The sequence below is a fragment of the Musa acuminata genome, chromosome BXJ2-2 (assembly GCF_036884655.1).
Source record: "Musa acuminata AAA Group cultivar baxijiao chromosome BXJ2-2, Cavendish_Baxijiao_AAA, whole genome shotgun sequence".
NCBI classification, from domain to species: Eukaryota; Viridiplantae; Streptophyta; class Magnoliopsida; order Zingiberales; family Musaceae; genus Musa; species Musa acuminata.
The window spans coordinates 23,011,754-23,031,286 of NC_088339.1; the positions used below are offsets into that span (position 1 = coordinate 23,011,754).

General features: G+C 41.4%; 3 protein-coding genes and 1 pseudogene across 4 annotated transcripts; 2 read left to right on the top strand and 2 right to left on the bottom strand.

Moving 5' to 3' along the window:
- Positions 1–892: 892 nt before the first annotated feature.
- Positions 893–3,503, bottom strand: LOC103973911 (pentatricopeptide repeat-containing protein At1g11290, chloroplastic). The gene has a single exon (XM_009388587.3). It carries the CDS (start codon positions 3,501–3,503, stop codon positions 1,089–1,091), a length of 2,415 nt encoding a protein of 804 aa, XP_009386862.2. The 3' UTR covers positions 893–1,088.
- A 107-nt stretch (positions 3,504–3,610) lies between these two features.
- Positions 3,611–12,559, top strand: LOC135605408 (B3 domain-containing protein Os04g0386900-like). Of its 2 annotated transcripts, none has more exons than XR_010484433.1 (4): positions 3,611–5,127; positions 5,675–5,856; positions 7,330–12,135; positions 12,424–12,559. XR_010484433.1 is itself a non-coding variant. In XM_065095462.1 (4 exons), the coding sequence occupies exons 1-4, from the start codon at positions 3,784–3,786 to the stop codon at positions 7,621–7,623; spliced, it is 726 nt and encodes a 241-aa protein (XP_064951534.1). In that variant the 5' UTR covers positions 3,769–3,783; the 3' UTR covers positions 7,624–7,884. The 2 variants fall into 2 exon arrangements, 1 of the variants encoding a protein (XP_064951534.1); XM_065095462.1 differs by lacking the exon at positions 12,424–12,559 and having other exon boundaries at positions 3,769–3,969; positions 5,064–5,127; positions 7,330–7,884.
- A 157-nt stretch (positions 12,560–12,716) lies between these two features.
- On the top strand, positions 12,717–15,188 carry LOC103972147 (transcription factor MYB93-like; annotated as a pseudogene).
- Positions 15,189–15,329: 141 nt separating this feature from the next.
- On the bottom strand, positions 15,330–18,845 carry LOC103972156 (WEB family protein At3g02930, chloroplastic). The gene is made up of 3 exons (XM_009386378.3): positions 18,606–18,845; positions 17,745–18,003; positions 15,330–17,666 (listed from the first exon to the last, which is right to left on the bottom strand). The coding sequence occupies exons 1-3, from the start codon at positions 18,623–18,625 to the stop codon at positions 15,498–15,500; spliced, it is 2,448 nt and encodes an 815-aa protein (XP_009384653.2). The 5' UTR covers positions 18,626–18,845; the 3' UTR covers positions 15,330–15,497.
- Between the last annotated feature and the right edge of the window lie 688 nt (positions 18,846–19,533).

A 19,533-nucleotide genomic window follows, 5' to 3' on the forward strand; every position in this document is an offset into this window, starting at 1 on the left:
CTCCAGCAGATGACTGCTCGCTAATGGCTCCCCCAGCAACCAGCTGTTGCCCGGTCCTGCTTAAGCCGCAGCTCTTCTCAGGTTCGTATGTACTCGTGGTTGTATGAGTTGCATCATCCTTCAAACTGCTATAGATTTCATCAGTGGAAGTTGCGAGGTTGCATCAGTTTTACATGTTGTAGTAGCCTGTGCAATGCTTCGAACACCACCGAAGAATTTGCAGCTGTTCGACCTGCTACGACGATGGTGTTGCTTGACGAGGCGATCTAAGTAAAATCGTAGTGATGGAATCTTATCATAAGTAGATTCTTTTCTATTAACTGATAACCAGATTTATAATATATTTTACTTAATTAAATAGAATCATCTAATCTAATGATACAATGCATACTGGGTCGAAGAAGTACTGGACTCCTGACCCTGAAATCGGCGTCTTCGTCCCCGACGAGCACAACGGTGGCAACCACTGTAGCACACTGCTGGTGATTGTTCATTGGTGTTGGAGCAGACTGCTGGCGTCTTCGTCCGTAACACCCTGCAGCACACTGCTGGCGATTGTTCATTGGTGTTGGAGCAGACTACCTGGATCCGGCAGCTCGAGGAAGTTGACAAGCCTCTCCCAAACCTGGAGGAGAAATGAAGTTGGGCAGAGGTTTCAGTATGATGGTTTAGCTCTCACCTTCATGGTTATCTTGAATTGTCGTGGTAGTAGCAGTTTGCAGGTTGCATGATTGCTAAGACTTCTCTTTTGGTTCGAACCTGCTTGACAAACAAGACAAATAGTTCTGCCACTGCAATTGCCTGTCCCTCTTTAAGTTGATCTGTTTTCTTGTCTCAGCTAGTTAGTACCAGCTATTTACTGATCATAATAATCCAAATTCCATCAGCTTCCTTCAAGCAAAAAGTATGTGTGACATTAGCAAAAGTCTGTCACATAAATTGTCATTCTTTCATCAAATTATCGATGATAGAATAAGTAATACATTTGTTTGAAGGTCATCAACACCCCAAAACTCAAAAAGAAACAACAATCAAGCCTATACAATAAGAAATAGCAGCTGTAGTTCCACTTGAAGTGGAAACACTGGCTACCAATAATCTCCACAGGAACATTGCCCGTTCTTGAAATGATGGAATCGCTGCATATCCCTCACGATAATCTCCCTACCTGTGACCTGAGATATGAACTTGGTTGCTTTATGGCAATCGTTGCAGACACGAAGGTTCTTTCTTATTTGAATTGTGGTTCCTGGTGTAGTGTTTATGAGCCCGAATGCGATAGCAAGCTTCTCGCTGTGTGTTCCGAGCAGCTGTTCTTTAACATCCTCTTCCACATCATGTAAAGAATCACTATCAGGCATATAGCCGACAGCTTTAATCTCATCTATTAGCCTAGCTAATCTTGTGTAGATCTTCTGTGATTGTGGATGATCAGTACTTCCAGAATGGAAGGTATGTATCTCATTCTTCAAATCGATTGAACTGTAACCAGGAGTCTTCTGCAGCCCTTTCTTCTCCATCATAGTCCTCACCCTTGCTACATCCTCCCACATTGAAGCTGCAGCATAGATGTTAGCTAATAGAACATGGTACCCTCCCTCATCCGGTTCTAGCTCAAACAATCTCTGTGCTGCCTCCTCTCCCAACTTTACATTTTTGTGGATCTTACAAGCACCCAACATGGCACCATAAACACTAATACCCGGTCTGATTGGCATTTTCTGAATAAAGTCCCAAGCTTCATCAAGCCTCCCGGCACGGCCCAGCAGGTCCACCATGCAACCATAGTGATCCATATTAGGCTCGAAGCCATAGTCCTCCTTCATGCTGGCAAAGTATTTCTTCCCCTCCTGGACTAAACCAGAGTGACCACAAGCCGAAAGAACACTCAGCAATGTTATGTCATTTGGCTTCACAGAGCTCCTCTTCATCTGTTCAAACAGGTCAATTGCAGACTTCCCAAAACCATGCGTCCCATAACCATCTATCATCGCATTCCATGTCGTGACATGCCTCTCCTCCATTGCATCAAAGAGTCTTCGTGCTATACGAACGCTCCCGCACTTGGCATACAAATCTACGAGAGCAGTCATGATGTATATATTTTTGTCCGTACACAATCTAATAGCAAAGCCATGTATCCATTTTGCCTGCTTCAAGACAGATATGTCAGCGAGTGCAGGAATTACACTAACCATAGTGAATGAATCTGGCTTTACATTCTCCCATTGCATCTTGTTGAAGAGTCTCAAAGCATCCTCAACACGATCATTCTGTGCATAGCCCAAGATCATAGCATTCCAAGACACAAGACTCTTTACCGGCATGTTCTCAAAAACATCTTCAGCAAGATCAATTCTCTTACACTTTGAATACATGGTGATGAGTGCATTCAGAACAGAAACATCAGACTCGAAGCCAGTTCTTGTAAGCAACTCATGAACATGCCTCCCCTCCTCGAGATCCCCCAGTTCACCACAGGCATACAAAGCACCCATTATGGTAACATCTGTGGCCTGGATACCATCTGCCATCATCTTCTTAAACAGTCTCAAGGCTTCCTCTGCATCCCCATTTTGCCCATATCCATCGATCATAGAATTCCACGAGACAACATTCTTCAGCCGCATACTATCGAACACCAACCTTGCGGTCTTAATTGCCCCCCGCTTTGAATACATATCCACGAGAGCAGTTGAGACATTCACCAAAGAATCAAAGCCAGCCTTCATAGCAAAAGCATGAACGGTTTTCCCGATCTTCAAAGATCTAACATTGGCACAGGCAGGCAAAGCCGAGACGAGGGTGATTGAATCAGGCTTGTGACCATCCTTTTGCAATCTTATCACCATCTCCAAAGCCTTCTCTGCCATCCCGTTCTGCGCATACCCGGAAACGATGGCATTCCACGCCACCAAGTCCCTCTCAGGCATTCTATCGAACATCCTCCTCGCCTCCTCGATCCTGCGACATTTCGCATACATGTTTACGACGGCGGTCATGGCAAACACATTGGAGCCAAAGCCACTGGCGATCAGCTGCGAGTGTATCTCCCTGCCCCGCCGCAGGTCGGAGCGGTCGCCGCAGGCCTTCAAGAGGTAGGTGAAGCTGTGCACGGCCGGGCGCACGCCGGAGCGCCGCATGGCGCGGAAGAAAGCGACGGCGTCGTCGAGGGAGGAGTGCTTGGCGTGGCCCCTGAGCAGGGAGTGGTAGAGCTCGTCGGTCTTGTCCTCAACGGAGCCGAAGACAAGGGTGGCATCGTGGAGGTCACCGAAGCGGGAGAAGAGGGCTACGAGCTTGGTTTGGAAGACGTGCTCAAGGTGGAGTCCGCGCTTGACGACTTGGGGGAGGAACAGGCGGACCTCGCGGCGGTCGGCGCAGAGATCGAGAAGGATATAGGAAGGGTGGGAGAGGAGGCGAGGGGAGAAATGGGGAGGGGAGTGGGAGGGGTTGGGAAGAGTAGGAGCAGCAGCAGCAGCGAACGGGCTCAGCGTCGACAGCATTTGTATTGGTTTCGTGAGTCGAGTCGGGGGAGCGGGTAATTCAATAAAAGGAAGCTAATGGTGAACGCATGACATAATGGGCCATTAACGGGCTCAGCCCAATAGTAAATTCTTTTTTAGGCCGACATGCCTGAATATTAGTGGTAATGAAGTCGGACACGTGATCCGTCTTAAGACCAATCCGAGAACCAAAAGTTACGTCTTTTCACGTACCCGTTTCGTATGATTGGAGAAGATGTTTTACGGGTCCCACTCTGTGCTCCAATCACAAAATAGGTAGATGTGCAGGGGATACTTTAACTTTTACAAAGACTGCGGTAGCGCGGGTTCCGAGGGCTGTGAAGTTATTGCAGCCGGACAATACATCTGGAATCCGGCGAGATGGCCGGGAAACGGGGCCGGTCTCTTGATAGAAGAGGTGGTAGTGGAGTCTTGTTCAGCAATCTCCGCCTCCGAAGGCCCAATGGTGACGAGTGCTCGCGTTTCCTCCCCTTCTTCAGCTTTATCCTACCTCCTCTTTCTAAATGCTCCTCTTTTCCTTGCTTTGTTTGATGCTTGCTGTAGTTTGATCAGCACTTAAGCGTGCATAAATGAGACCTTTTTTCTTCATTGTTGTGCTTCCTAAACTAAATCATTGGGAAATCTAGTAGTCTACATGTTCATGTTTTCCTCCGTGACTTTCTTAGTTGTTATTATTGTTTCTGTCCTAAGGCTTAGAAATTAATGCGACTTCCTTTAGAAATTAAGGAAGCAAAAACAAGTGTGCAGGTGGCGCATGGTGTAAAGGATCTTTCTTCACTTAATCTCACTTTTTCGTAGTTAATAGCCACTAAACTTACCGAATCCATTCTGATGTAGCTTATGCAAGTATTCCAAGTACGATTGTGTTTATCTTTTGACACTCATTACTAAAGTCAACTCACCTTATGCATCTAATGAAGACGTCCTATCTTTCATGGTGTTCTTCCTTTGAGCTCTTGTTTTTCTGTTGTATGTTATTGCTGGTGTGAGTAGACTATGTTTGACAAGATGCACCTTTTGTAAGATCCATTTAAATTGATCAACATTCCCTTATCTTTGTTGGCCAGATACCATTTCCTCTGAATACATGCATTGTACGTGTTCTATCCCACAAGTCAAACTTGCTAAGCTGTGATCAATCTTCTTGTATTGTTTTGCTGAATTTGTTCAACATCTTATAATGGCACAGTGTTTAGAATAGGAAACTTTTCTTTTCTTGGAGAGCTATGAGGACTCAAGGCAAGGAGATCTACAGTTAATTTGCACAATCTGGTAACTAAATTTCGATTTGTTTGGTACCAAACTTTGGAAACTTAAATCTTTGGTTCTTAACTCCCTTATGGATCATATTCATGCTCGGTAAGTGAAGCAGGCAAAGAGGGATCTTTGCATTGAATGTATTAGGGTTCTGTCCTATGTATAATTGTGACAAAATATGAGGACACACCGTTCATATTGGGCATTTACATTTCACTAAAGAGCATGACACTTGTATCTTTAACCATTTTCATTCTTGATTCTTTTTTAACATCTTTTCAGTCAGACTCTTCTGTAGTTCTGGCAGCATGCAGCCTTACATCTGAAGAATCAAATAACCATCCAGGTATATACATCCTCCAAGTCTCTTTGCTGTTGCGTATGGGTAGAACATCTCCATGTCTCTTTTCTATTTATTTAATGAATTTGACTTCTATAGTTTCATATTGAGTTATGTAACTTTCTTATAAATAAGAAAGCTCAGGTATTTGAAAAGATATGGAAGGGAAACTCTATACCACTGTTAAATAGTTGTTATCTATACTATCTTACTCTCAGCAATCAGATTTTCTGTCGATGCATCGCAATTGGCGATGCTAAAAAGTCATTCAATAATCTGCTTGTTCATGAATGATGTAGCAATCTTTTGTCAAATGTTGATTTAGATAGATAAAAATTTAGTGTAGTTGATTTATTACATTTTCATGCATTGATAGTGAATCCGATGGTTGATAGCAATTCAAATTATCCAAAATAAGGTGCTATAGATAACAATATATTGCAGTGATATAGAATTTTCTTTTCCTACTTTTTTTATCTCTTTCTGCTGATTTGCAATGAGAAATTTGCAAATTTTGATTTCAACATCTGATACCTTGAGATTGGACATGCAGCTGGACACCATGTACCGAACTGCAGCACAAATGGAGAGAATAATCATGAAGATGATGTTTCTTCCCCTAATCCATCAGAACCTGATATATCTGATGCAGAAGAAAAAACTGTTCCACTTTCTGGAAAACCCTTCTTTTCAATCATTATGTCAAAGTCTCAAGTCCAGCGCCCATATCAACTGGTAATTTCCTTTTATATTAATCCTGGGTATGCAGTTCTTCTAAATTTTCTCCAACATCTAAGAATCTTTTTGTCTTGCTGCATTCTGTCAAACTCTGAATAATTTTAATGATATGTCATACTTTTGCCGTACTCTTGAACTGATTTGAAGCAAAACAACCATTTCAATACCCTTTTATACTGAAATAATTATTTCAATGGCCCAACCATATTAATTGAAAGAATATGAACTAAAATGATTGTCATTATTAGCTACTACCCTTCTCATCCTGAAACAATTATTTCAGTGACCTAACTATAATAATTGACAGAATAGGAGCTAAAGCGATTATCAGTCTTAGCTACTATCATATGGTGATCTGATGATTCTGTACTTTTTCATCAGATAAAAACTAAGAGTGAGTTCAGTCGTACTCTTTTGCTCAACCAGTTGACAAAGTTCTAATAGAAGTCCAACTACAAATAAAAATCCTTAGGTGAACTAAGCCTTGTGCTTGTGGACACGATGAAAGAGGCAGTATTTGTAACACCCCACTTAGTCCTACATCGGAAGTAGACAATTACTATGATTGGCTTATATAGGTCTGATGAGTGTACTACAACAACTCCCGCTTAAGCATTTTGATCCGTAATTAAAGGATCAAAATAGAGTTATTGGCCAGTTGGCTCATCAGACTCGGGTCGTGACATTTAGTATCAGAGCCGACCTAGTATTTGGGCAGGGTGAGAGGGCTCGAGTAGGAAAAGGCTACCCGTGGATGGAGTCAGAGAACTCATCACGGTGTGGAGCCACCACTGAGTTAAACCTCACATGCACTATGCTAGAGTTCGATATGGGTTATGTTGGGCCTTGACGAGAACGTCAAACTAATTGAGTGGGGGATAGTGTAATACCCCACTTAGTCCCACATCGGTAGTGGGCAATGACTATGATTGGCTTATATGTGTTTGATGAGTGTACTATGATAACTCTTGCTTAAGGTCAATTGGCTCATCAGTCTCGGGTCGTGATATTTGGTTTCAAAGCCGACCTAGCATTTGGGCAGGGTGAGAGGGCTCGAGTAGGAAAAGACTACCTTTGGATAAAGTCAGAAAACTCATCACGGTGCGTGAGTAGGGTTAAACCTCACATGCACTAGGGTTCGATTTGGGTTATGTTGGGCCTTGACGAGGACGTCAAGCTAATTGAGTGGGAGATAGTGTAACACCCTACTCGTGCTGGTGATCAGTTCTATCTTGGATTTAACCTATTTGTTTTTAGGGAGTTGCTGAAATGTGTGATCAGTTCTATCTTGGATTTAACCTATTTGTTTTTAGGGAGTTGCTGAAATGTGTTCTTACAGCTTCCAAGGAGATTCATTGTACCAGAATCCTGAATATAGCTTCGTTTAATTTCTAGTGAATCTGCTGCTTTGTTCATTAGATGCCACAAAGGTGATTTATACCGTTTTATATCCTTTTTTTAATTTTATAGGCAATTCCAAAAAAATTTTGGCCACATCTTCCAAACACTTGTGTCCCTTTAACACTTCACTTCAAGAAGAAGATATGGGAGATGAGATATTACGGAGATCGAGCCCAGAGAAGATTCGATGGTGGATGGAAACATTTTGTGAATGATAACAATTTGAAGATTGGTGATTGCTGCTTCTTTGAACTCATGGACGATACGGATTTTACATTTCGGGTTCAACTTCTTAGAGGAGATCTCCCAGCTGAATGTCTTAATAACGGTCTAAGTTCCGATAGACCTATTTTGATAGACTAGAATCCAAATGCATCAATACCTGGTTTCTCTGTAGCAGACATATGGTCCCAGAACTCAGTAAGTTAATGGAAATCAGGATCTCTTTCAACAAATGGGAACCTTGTAATATTTTAATACTAAGGTAGTGATCAGCTCATGCAATGGAATTTTGATGGGGATGTTCTATGTATGGTTGTTGTTCTACATGTTCAAGTGTGTAATGTGTCTTCAAACTAAGATGGTGGTCAACTCATGCAATGCGATTCTAAGAGGAATGGCTTATGTCTGGTTGTTATTCTCAGTGTTCAAGTGCTCTCTGTGGCTTGCTGCTCCTCATTCTCCTGAGTTGATGAACACACTAGTACTATCTCGGTGTTCATTTTACCTCCTTTCACGTATGAATCTTAAAACTCTTGCATCAGAAGAAGGCCACCAATGTGCATCAGTTATGCCCACAGCATGCATACTAGAGACAAGGTGAATTGTTATGTTCATTGTGACTAAAATCTGTCTAAATTGCTTCCTGCTGCGGCTACAAAGCAGCATTAGTCATCAAGATGGATGAAAAATACATGCAAAGCAAACTGCTAAATCTTTACATTTCTTCCTTATGTGAGCACCTACTAATGAAGCAATTGATGAGTTGGTAGAACAGCAAAGGGTATGCAGGTTGGTGAGATTTTATATTGGATTCGTATGATGTTGCATGTTGGCACCATTAGAATAATGCCTAGGCATGTTGGATTGTACTCTTACAATCACAACAAGAACAGGAAAGTGTTCAGATTGCATGCAAATGATGAGCAAGACTATGTCATGTTGGGATAATGATTCCAATGCTACATGAGTTTATTCCTTTGTTCATCTGTGCAAGCATGACAATGTTACAGTGGTTCCCTTATTAGCAACATCCTCTAAAATGCTACATGTTTTCTGACTTGTAAGTCCATTTTTGTAAACACCCAGATCCATATTTTTCTATGCTATTTATTTAATTCTCCAATTAAAGAACTCTAAACAACATTTTAGAGTAAGAATATAATAATTTCTAGAAAAGAGTGAAAAATACTATAGATGATAGCTTGTCAAAAAAAAAAAAAGTATTTATGAAGAAAATTAGTTTGAAGTGTCCTGTTTAGTGGTAACCAAGAAAATCAAGTAATTTTCATGCTTTTAACATAGAACTAAATCATTTAAATAAGAACCACAAAAATGAACATTAAATCAATTTACAGGACCTTGACTCTTCATTAATTAGGGTTGGTTGCATAGGTTAAGCATTAGCTTGTGGCTTCAACTTAACTGCTGATGCAGAAGCTGCTGATCTCTTTTTTCTACTTAACTGGTCTTATATCATCCAATAATGTAATGTGAAGTGTAATTATGAAGCCATTGACTGTCTTTCTAAATAAAATTCAAAGCTAATTGCTAATTGTGAAACCTCCTATAGTACAGGTTTTTGTGATGTACTGTTTGGGTTCCTTGTGTGCTGCCCAGATTTCTTTATGCTCCTAGGTTTTGATTGAGTAAATTATAATCCTATGTTATAAGTAAACAACAACATTGAAGGCAGAAACTCAAACCCTTAGGACTACATTACTCCTTAGGAGTAAAAAAAACATAAAATGTTAAAAGTATCAACCAAGACTGCCCTTAATCTTTTTTTTTCCTTGGACTTCAAGATTCATTTTCTCCCCTGATACAATGTTAGATAAGATAATATCTCATAATATATCAGGCAAGAAAAATTAGTTTCATCTTTTGTCCTCCAAGAGAATGGATGATATGCAACAAAGAGAATAGAGTGAATATTGCAGAAATGTTAGATAATGATAAGCAACGAAGAGAATGATAAGCAAGAAATATTGCAGAAGAATGACAGTAGATGCATGCTTTAGTTGAAAGAGAGTTGTATTAATCTAAAGTCAATAAAGGAAGATGTACCACAAGTACTTGAGTCAAAGAATTGACAATGTGAAGGGCATGTTTCACTGTATCTGCACAGAGTTTTTGTGCGTTTGAAGTTGGAACTTGATGGCATCGGTTCTCAGCAACTCATACCTACCGAGAACACATCTAGTGAACATATATACTATAATAACTGAGTCCTTGTTTGCCAAGAAACAGTGTCATGATGAACCAGAGGAGTGCTCAAAGCTGCAACGCAATTAAGATTGCTCTTACCAGAGTGGTTCCCCTGTTTTGGAGAAATTAAGTGCTAATTCTTACAAATTTCCATTTCCAAATCCTATAACTTGAGTTCTTGAATAGATTTCCCCAGTTGAGGTTGACTTGATTTCTTGGTGTGGCTAAGGATGCATTCATATTTTTATTTCCAATTCTTACAACTTGAGCTCTTGAATAGATTCCAGTTTAGGTTGACTTGAGATTTCTTGTTGTGGCTAAGGATGCATTCATATTTCTATTTCCAAATCCTAAAACTTGAGCTCTTGAATAGATTTCCCCAGTTGTGGTTGACTTGATTTCTTGTTGTGGCTGAGGATGCATTCAATATGGTGTTGGAATCTGAAGAACCAGCAGAAAACATCTTAATCAGAGAAACTTTGTTTGTTCAGAGGATGGATCATGAGCAATCGAGGATGCATTCAATCTGAAGAACCAGCAAAAACATGTTAATCGGAGCAACTTTGTTTCTTCAGAGTATGGAAAATGAGGAATTGAGGATGCTTTCAATCTGAAGAACCAGCAAAAACATGTTAATCAGAGCAACTTTGTTTGTTAAAAGGATGGATCATGATGATGACCTACCGAAATGGATCGACGCATTTTAGTGATTGCTGGTACGAGGCTTTCGGTGTTTGTTCATGACACTAAAAAATGTCAGAAGCATATCTTACCCCAACCATGTGGAAGGAGACAAAATAAATCACAAGCTTAGCTCTCATTTTGATCCTCGGAAAATGAAACCAAATTCAGTGAGTTCGATCGTATAGAAAAGAAATGTGGCTGTACAAATGGCAATGGAAATCCGAGTTCAAAACAAAGAAAGTTAGTTGTGTTCTTTAGAATAGCTAAAATCAAAGAAGAATTCACTGCTTAATGATGCAAACTTCACGTTGGAGAATGAAAGATATGGCTCTCCAAACGTTGTAATTCCCAAATCAAAGATGTTTTCAGCCATTTCTGCTGATTGAGAGGGAACTGTGGATGGCATCAGCCTCAGAGCAGCAAAATAGAAGGTGATTTCTTTATCGTTGTTGGACAAGTAAACGCACGTAGGAATTCTATAGTTTTCTTGTTGAGGGAGCTTAGCAGCACAGCGGGATCAAAGAGGAAACCGAAGACTGCCCCCTCATTTCATATCAGGAAAAGAAAATTGAAAGTTGCTTGAATATTATTATATATATACATTATGAGGTTGATATGTGGGTGACGAAAGTGGTGACACAAAAGAAGATCTACACAAGCTTTTGGTGATGGCTTTAAGGTGGATCCCAGTGGGAGGGTGAGATATGCTGCTGAATGATTGATTACATCTCAAATGGTTGATGAATGGTTGGCACAGCTAACATGAAAATGACTGAATAGCCCACATTATCTTTTCAAGGAGTGGTCAGTGGTGGGTGACACATTGCTTGATCCACATGCTAAACTCCTCATGACTATACTGGTCTAACACACAATAGATTAGTTGTTTCAGATGTTCATGGTGATTGATGTGCACAAAACTCTTTCCAATGGCATTCTTGAGTTGCAGAATTTTTTTTCTTGAAGGATTTATAACTGGTAGAGATGAATGCATTGGCCGGTGATAAGTTCCCTCAAATAAAAAAAAAAAAATTCCTCCACTCTTCATAATGTTTCATCATTCTGATTTATCTTGGCCTTTTGAGAGTTGATGGTCATCAAATATGATAGAGAAAATTAAAGAATTGCTTCATGGTTTTGATGTTTATGAGGTGGAAATAAGATAGTTGGCAGCACCATTTCTTGGTGGAAGAAGACAGCTTGTAACAAGGAAGCAACAGCAATGTGGATGTTTCATATTTACCACTGAAAAATGAGATAAGCAAATCCAAAAGTAGTACAATACACTTGGCAAGATGAAGTAGTTACCCTAGTAAAGATCTGATGGAGAGAATAGCATGAGATCAGTTTGTCTCTGCATCAAACTACTGATTCATTCTGAGCAGAAGAAAAAGGGTTCAGATGTAGATCAATCAGAATTTGGACATTCTGATCCAACTGCTACAGAATCTTAGACTGAAAAGGAAATCATTAACCAGAACTCTGCTATTCTTGATTCTTTCTCAGCCACTTGCAGAGTTTGAGCTGAACAATTATGATGGTGGGGTGGGGTGGGGTTTCTCATGCTGATACAATATAAAATGCCTCTAACTACTGATGCATGCAGCCATAAGAACACCAGGCCGTGAAGGCACTTGCAGCACTTCATACGGCAACAAAAACAAGTGCAAGTTGATCAGCCTACAAAGATAATTCTCTGTGGGTAAAAACCTGACAATGGATCTCCCAGCTTGCTTAAACCACTAACTTGCTCTGATTAATTAGGTCAGTTTGCTCTCTAACCGAGATTTAGAATTCCTTGTAACACACAATGATCATCCACTTTCACTTGAATCACCCATTACAACACTTGAAAGAATGTTGTTGTCGCCTTCCGATCCGACTCAAATGTTCTTAGTGATTTAGAAACTCGAAGAAAAAGATGTTCAGCATCATTACAGCAGCACTGTTATCGACTAATTACTTGTGTTATTTTAATTACTTCTGTTCTCCTTGCCAAATCAGACATTTCCTGATCATTTAATTCAGTTCTTGATCCCAAATCAAATGCAGAGTGAGTGCCGTGTCAAACAGAGGGAAACAAGTGCATGAATCTTCCTCGGCATTGCCTTGCGGAATCCACTGCCTTGTCAAGTGGCATGGCGAACCTAATCCTCAGCTACTCTCCTGCAGAGGTGTCATCACAAACAGTCCTCGGTATTCCTTCAATCTCCAAATGAGAACCCTGATTACGTGATCAGAAGATGCATGCATGGAGATATTAAAAGAACGTGAATTCCACAGTATATATCCTTCTCTTCAGAAATATACATCGATTGGTAAGCCAAGCCAGCGATATTTAATGTCGATGTTGTCGGCTGTTTGCTTTGCGTTTACTTCTCTGTATCATCGGGTTTGTCCTATATATTCTCAGACAACCCAAGAGACTGCTTGGTATTGTAGCAGCAATGGCGAGGTCTCCTAGTCACGAGGAGATGGGCAGCGTGAAGAAGGGGCCATGGACACCGGAGGAGGACAGGAAACTCATTGATTACGTGCAGAAGCATGGGCGGGGGCGCTGGCATCGCATCCCCAAGCTGGCCGGCCTGAACCGCTGCGGCAAGAGCTGCAGGCTCCGGTGGACCAATTACCTCCGACCTGATATCAAGAGAGGCAAGTTCACCGAGGAAAGAGGAGCAGCTCATCGTCCACCTCCACTCCCTTCTCGGAAACAAGTATGAATTCCCATCTTCTTCTTCATTAGCTTCACATATTGGCTGTGTGAGAAGATGTAACCGAGCACGATTGTTCGTCGAAGGTGGTCGTCGATCGCGACCAAGTTACATGGAAGGACGGACAACGAGATCAAGAACTACTGGAACACGCACCTGAGGAAGAAGCTCATGCGAATGGGGATCGATCCGGTGACCCATAGGCCGACAACGGATCTCAGCCTGCTGACGAGCCTCTCGAGTTTGCTCTCCGCTGGTAATCTTGGCTACACGACGAGCCACTTGGAAACCGCTCTCAAGCTACAGGCAGAAGCTGCACTCGTGGTGCAGAGCCTGATTCAAGCCCTGACAAGCAGCTCCACTTCAAACATGGACCTGATGAACCTCTTCGGATCACCTTCTCACACAAACTACAAAGCCGGTGACGGCTGCCTCGGCGGCTCATTCAACCTTCAGAATTCAGCTCCGGTGATCCCTTACTGGAACAAGGACTCACAACCTGTTCCGGACTCCAGCTTTTGTATGGATGAAGGAGGGGTTACAGCTTGGAGTGCTTCGAGAACAGAGGAGCGTCAGAGCGCCAGTTCATCGCCAGCTTCAAATTCTACTCCGCCCTTCGCTTCAGCCTCTTCCGAGGCAGAGAATGTTGACCTACTCAAGCTAAGTGATAGTACATACGCGAATTCGTTGTCCTTCACACCATTTGAGGCTTGGGAAAACCTAAACTTGGATAGCCTCATCAGTGATCTTGGCTGGAAAGAAATACTAGAGTAAGCATTTTAATCTTCTCTTTCCACATTAATTTCTACCTACATGCAATGGATATATTGACAAGTTTTCTTTGTGTGTTTGCAGCCAAATGCCATGGCCTAATGCATAAACTTCAACTTGTTAGATAGGTTTTGAGGTATCATTTTTTGATGTAAAGCCTTGCTATACATGAGCACAGTTTTCTCTTCCCACTCAAAATGTATAGAAGACTAGAGATGCTATACATGATCTTCCTTTAACAATTCTCTGGTTTGGTGGAGCTGAAAGGAGAAAATAGGATTGTGCAGCTGAAAGCTTGGGACATTTGATGAACTCGATAATAGTTGGTTGGGTTGGAGATTGCTAATTTATTGAGAAGATAGATTTGAAGGTTTGACCTTGTTTAAAGAGACAAGTCATCCAGAGCACCGAAGAGACGAGCATTAGAGTCACAGAGCTCCAAAATATTTGGATTAATGTTTTAGTTCACCAGATAGTCTTAAACTGAAATCTCAGAGATCAAGGAACAAAATGAGGTGCCTTTTCTTATCCAAAAGTCTGTGGGAATTGTTCAGTGACCATATGATTCCTTATATTATATTCGAATATAAAAAAAATCAAATATGCAGCCATATTAAAAATTTAAAATCTGATCATTTGATATATCAAAGCAAATCTGAGTTTTACCTCTTTCCATGAAAGAAAAGTTGCTATGGGGAATCTTTAGAGCATCACAACAAACAGAAAGAACGGTTGAAGTGGCTGGCAGCAGAAGTCAAAGAAGGGCCAAAAAAAGGACTCATCATATTGACCATCTCACAGCTACAAACTTCCACAAAGCCAATAGTAGGAAGCTTCGTCAAATCTGATGGTGTGGTAATGTCTTCGGTAGATTCTAATGCTGACATTGTTTCCGGCCACAAACTCCATGGGAGAACAGAAGATGCAAACAAGCTGGCTACAGAAGTGTCTTTAGTTACAGACTCTTCGTGGGCACATGGAGCAGAGGATTTGTTGCAGGGAGCAAATGCGATGACTCAAGCTTGCTGTGATCTAGTTAGTATATTAAAGCTTCCGAAAGAGAGAATAGAAGACAAATATTATGCACAGTATGCAGCTTTGTAAGTACTCTTAGCCACAGCACAGTAAGAAGTTATTTCACTTGTGCCTAACATATAACCACGAAGTTATCACTAAAAATTTGGTGTTTATGCTGTACCTAAACAATTCCAGTGGTAGCACAATCAAGATGTGTCAAATGGTAGACATAAAGAAAAATTAGAGGATTAACATATCGTAACAGCAGACAGAGTCACTAATCAGCATGAAGTGAATGATAAGAAAAATTTAGCTCACATGTAATAAAAATAGTTAACAAGGTTTCGGCGTTATAAAATAATTACATTGAGTTCATTGGATATGTGATGGGTTTAAAAGATATACCGTTTCTCTATAAGCGCAAAGGAGAATGTAGTACAATTCTCTTCAACTAAAATCTGGCAATGGAACTGAAGATACCCTTAAATCTTTATGTTCGTTACAGGATTTCAGACAAGCACTTGATGAAGCATCAGAAAATCCAAGTGATACTGAAGCATCGAAGAAGCACGATATGTAGTATGTGAGACTCAATGTGATACACTACCTGCGATTGAGCTCCTATTTCTACTTATGGGTTTTATGGCTGCCCTTCTTCAGCAGAGTCCCAAACTTATGTAGAAAAGGCTTCTTCTTCTTTTGCTCCTGGTTCTTGGTGGGTGAGGTTGTTCCATAGTCCATGCTCTCTGTCATGCTATTTATCTGATCAAAGCTACCACTGTCCAACTTCGAATCTGCATCGTCATCTATTGATTCTGCTTCATGGTCCTTTTCTGATGCTAAACCTTTTGACACGGTATCCATGGGATCTTCCTCTTCCTCATTTTGGTTTCCTTTCTTGTTCTCCACATTTGGCTTTTGGTCATCCGAGTGATAATTTAGTACCCATTCACGACTATTTATTTCCTGAGGCATGTTCGGCAGTATGTCGTATTCTTTTTCACTCTTTGAAAGCCTAATCTTTTCTTCAGTTTTCTTGGCTGTGGCCTCCTCAAGCAGCAAAGACAAATCTTTGATTTTCTGCAGGGCAGTTGTTTCCCTGACCCGAAGATCATCATTTTCTTGAGTGATACTCTGCAGTTCGTTCTCCTTGTCCAACAACCTTTCCTTTAGCCGCAAAGTCTCAGCCTTTGCTTCTTCCGCTGCTTCATAAGCTGCAGTGGCTGCAGATTCAGCTTGTTTCAACTTGCTTAACATCTCAACACTATCTGCCTTTGCTGCCTGTGCTTCTTGCTCTGCTAGTTTGAGCGAGTCAACAAACTTTGCCATTTCCATCTTGAGGGAAGAAAGTTCATCTTCTGATTTTTTGATGGCATTAATAAAGTGTAGCTCCTTTGTGTCCCACTCTGTGCTCGAATTGCTGGCTTCTGTTTCAAAATTTTCGACACTTTTATTGAGGCAAACTATCTCATATCTTGCCTCATCTAGCATGACCTCGTACCTCTCTTCAGTGTTCTTGATAGCTGAATTCAATTGCTCTATTTGCACCTGGGCATCTTCAATTTCAGCTTGCTTTGCCAAAAGCCTCTCTTGATTTTCCCTGGCTTCAGTAGACATTTCATGCAATGCTGAAGCTAAACCTTCCATTGCTTTCTTAACCTTTTCTGCTTCATCTCTACTAGTATTAAGTTCATGAACGATTTTGTTTTTCTCTTCCAACAGTCTCTCGATATCTGAAGCAGCAATCTTGTCCTTGTCGAGCACCTGCAACTTCTCCTCCTCCAGTTTCTTAACCTCAGATTTTAACAGTTCAACTGTCTTTCTGAGGCTTACTGTCTCTTCCTGTGTTAAATCAAGCTTCCTATCTGATTCCTTGAGATCATTTTTGTACTTAGCTACCTCAATTTCCATGGATTCTATTTTTCCTTGAAGAGCAGCAATCTCAGTTTCAGCATTTTGCAGTAAAGTGGCATACTCTTCCATTTTTTTCCTCATGATATCAAGAGATTCAGTTGCAGACTTCTCAGATTGGTTGACTTCCTTAAGTCTAGATTCGAATGATGCCACATCCTTTTTCAACTCCTCAACTTGCTCACAAGCATCTGATTCAGCCTTTCTCGCATCAGTCACTTCCATTTGTAACTGTTCAACTAATGATTCCATCTTGGGTAGTTTCTCTTCAGCTGTCTTTGCTCTTTCAAGTTCGAGCTCCAAACAATTCATTTCCACATTCAACTTCTTAATCATTTCTGCTGCTTCTGTATTCATATTATCCAGATTGGAATCAAGCAAGGATTTTAAATGGATCACTTCTCTGGACAAAGCCTCCACCTTCTCTCCATTCACTTCAGCAATCTTCTTTGCATCATCAGCTTCGCTCGGCGCAGTGTTCTTCACACTGTTGGCACTAGCTAACTCAAGTTTCACTTTCTGGAGTTCCTGAGTCACAGAAAGCAGTGTCGAAGCATCCAAAGCATGCTGATTTCGGATGCTTTCAAGTTCTTTTTGATGCTCTGCGTCCCTCTTTTGTGCGCCTTCAATGCCTGCTTGCTCCAATTCATCAGCCCGGAATTTCTCAATCTCCAAGATCTCCTCGGTCATCTTCTTAGCGACAATTGCGGCTTCGAGTTTCTCATTCATCTCACTGGCCAATCTCTTAGCTTCATTCAACTCCTCGAGAGTCTGGGTCTTCTCCTGCTCGGCTGAAGCCAACTGCTCTCTTGCTCTCTTCAAATCCTCCTCAATGGCATCCAACTTTGCTTGCAGCTCTGAGCCTTTTGAAGTTCGATTTGGTTTCTACAACCAAAAATCATGATCTTAAAAAGATTCACAGAAAGAAGACCTGGACTTAACATGTAAAATTTGTCTTCTTACCTCAGGAGTTGTACTGTTCTTAATCGGCGGCTTGGACTCCGCCGACTTGGGTGACCGCTCAAGCAAAGAGCGTGACTTCGGCACAGGAGAAGATGGCTTTGCCACAGACGGAGATACTTTTGGCACAGGAGAAGATGGCTTTTGTGCCGGAGAAGGGGAACCAGAGTCCGACTTGGTGGATCCATTTCTACTAGGTACCTTGCTGACCTTGGGGGTTGCTGATGTAGCCTTGCCGTTCGAAGCCTCGGATAGGCCGGATCTGCGCTAGGTCAGATTTACCAAAGCTTTCTTTCATCCAGACTATAAAACCACTACATAAAGGAAAAGCAATGCAAGATATCCCCGATACAGATCATCCTAAAAAGTGTATGAATCTATCGCATAAATCAGTAGCTATCTTAGGAGGCACAGCTAAATCAGTCAACAAATGTCATATACAGTGAACTCGGGAACCTAATAGCATTGCATACATCACTACTATGTTGCCCAAATGTAGAAATGCAATAGCGAACCATAAAAGAAGAATCTTGATGCTCAAGCCCATGTAATATCCAGCAAAACATGGCCTAAAGATCCACGTTTAGATCAGACAAATCAGCAAACAGCATCCAATCTAACAAGAGTCAGTCAGATTGCAGCATGTGCAGGTACCGCTTTACCTACGCTACAAAATGGATCTTGATCACAGGAAGAGAAAGCATTTCAAGAACAAGAACAAAAAAAAAAAACCATACTGAAAACAAACCCAAAGCAAATCGTACCAAAAAACCCCTGAGAAACTAGGAAAGGCGGCAGCTTGGTGAAGTAGAGGAGAAGAAGAGAAGGAAGCTCACACAGATCTGGTGGGAAAAGGATGCTTACTTGGCTTTGGCGGGCAACATAGTAGTTAGTGGCTTAGGGAGATGCAAGTGAGACGCTACCAATGGGAGCTGCCGGAGAGCTCAGGGTAAAGGGCGGAAGGAGGACGCGGTGGATGCCGTGCCGCACACCACCACAAAAGGAAAATGGAAAAGAGTGAGGTGGTAGAGAAGAAGGCAGAGAGGAAGTAATGAGGCGAGTAATAGTTTCATTAGGTGTCAGATCAATAGTCCCATTTCCCCACCACACCACCCCCCACCCCACCTCACCTCACAAGAAGCACACATCGCTCCCCATCTTTTTCTTTCTCTATTTCCGAGGTCGTAAATAGTAAGAAGAGTCCCGTAATAACTCTCTTTTTTGTTTTTCTTTTCTTTCGTGAGTGCTCTGTATTTTGCCTTTTTTCTCAAGACACTGCTGCCGAGAGAGAGGTAGTCCTCAATATAGTAGCTAGAGTTTTGATTTTTTCTTTCTGTCTCCAATCCGACAAAGATCGAAGTTATAAAAGGAGACATTTGAGATGATGTGATCACACTTTTTTTTTTTTTCTTTCTTTCATGAGTAAGCTGTGTTTTGCCACTTTCCTGAGGATATTTAAAGGCACTTGCAGTCTGCAACCAAGAGAGAGAGAGAGAGAGAGAGAGAGGGTAATTTAGTAGCTGAAAACATAAGAGAGAGGTGGTGGCCAGTGGGTGTGCTGGATTTTGTTTGTGACGTCCCACTCAGGTAGATGCCGCTGTCCGGTTGCCCCAACAGGGCCCCTTCGTTGGCTTCTTTGGCCTCGTGTTTGTTTCTGGAGCAGGTATTAAATGGATCAGATGAGGGGGGTTGGGGTTGGGAGAAAGACCTTAGGGAACTTACTTGAATGAAAAGCTAAAACAATTAGTCTCATCGACTTGTTTCAGCTAAGCTCGTTGGCATAAAAAATGAT

Bases quoted from the DNA above. Each gene is read 5' to 3' on its own strand.
- LOC103973911 (XM_009388587.3), bottom strand. From the start codon at position 3,503: ATGCTGTCGACGCTGAGCCCGTTCGCTGCTGCTGCTGCTCCTACTCTT.
- LOC135605408 (XM_065095462.1), top strand. From the start codon at position 3,784: ATGTGCAGGGGATACTTTAACTTTTACAAAGACTGCGGTAGCGCGGGT. The intron at 3,970-5,063 runs GTGACGAGTGCT...ACATCTTTTCAG, and splicing joins CCGCCTCCGAAGGCCCAATG to TCAGACTCTTCTGTAGTTCT. The intron at 5,857-7,329 runs GTAATTTCCTTT...TTAATTTTATAG, and splicing joins TCCAGCGCCCATATCAACTG to GCAATTCCAAAAAAATTTTG.
- LOC103972156 (XM_009386378.3), bottom strand. From the start codon at position 18,625: ATGTTGCCCGCCAAAGCCAA. The intron at 18,004-18,605 runs GTAAGCATCCTT...GACCTAGCGCAG, and splicing joins ATGTTGCCCGCCAAAGCCAA to ATCCGGCCTATCCGAGGCTT. The intron at 17,667-17,744 runs GTAAGAAGACAA...TTTTGGTTGTAG, and splicing joins AGAACAGTACAACTCCTGAG to AAACCAAATCGAACTTCAAA.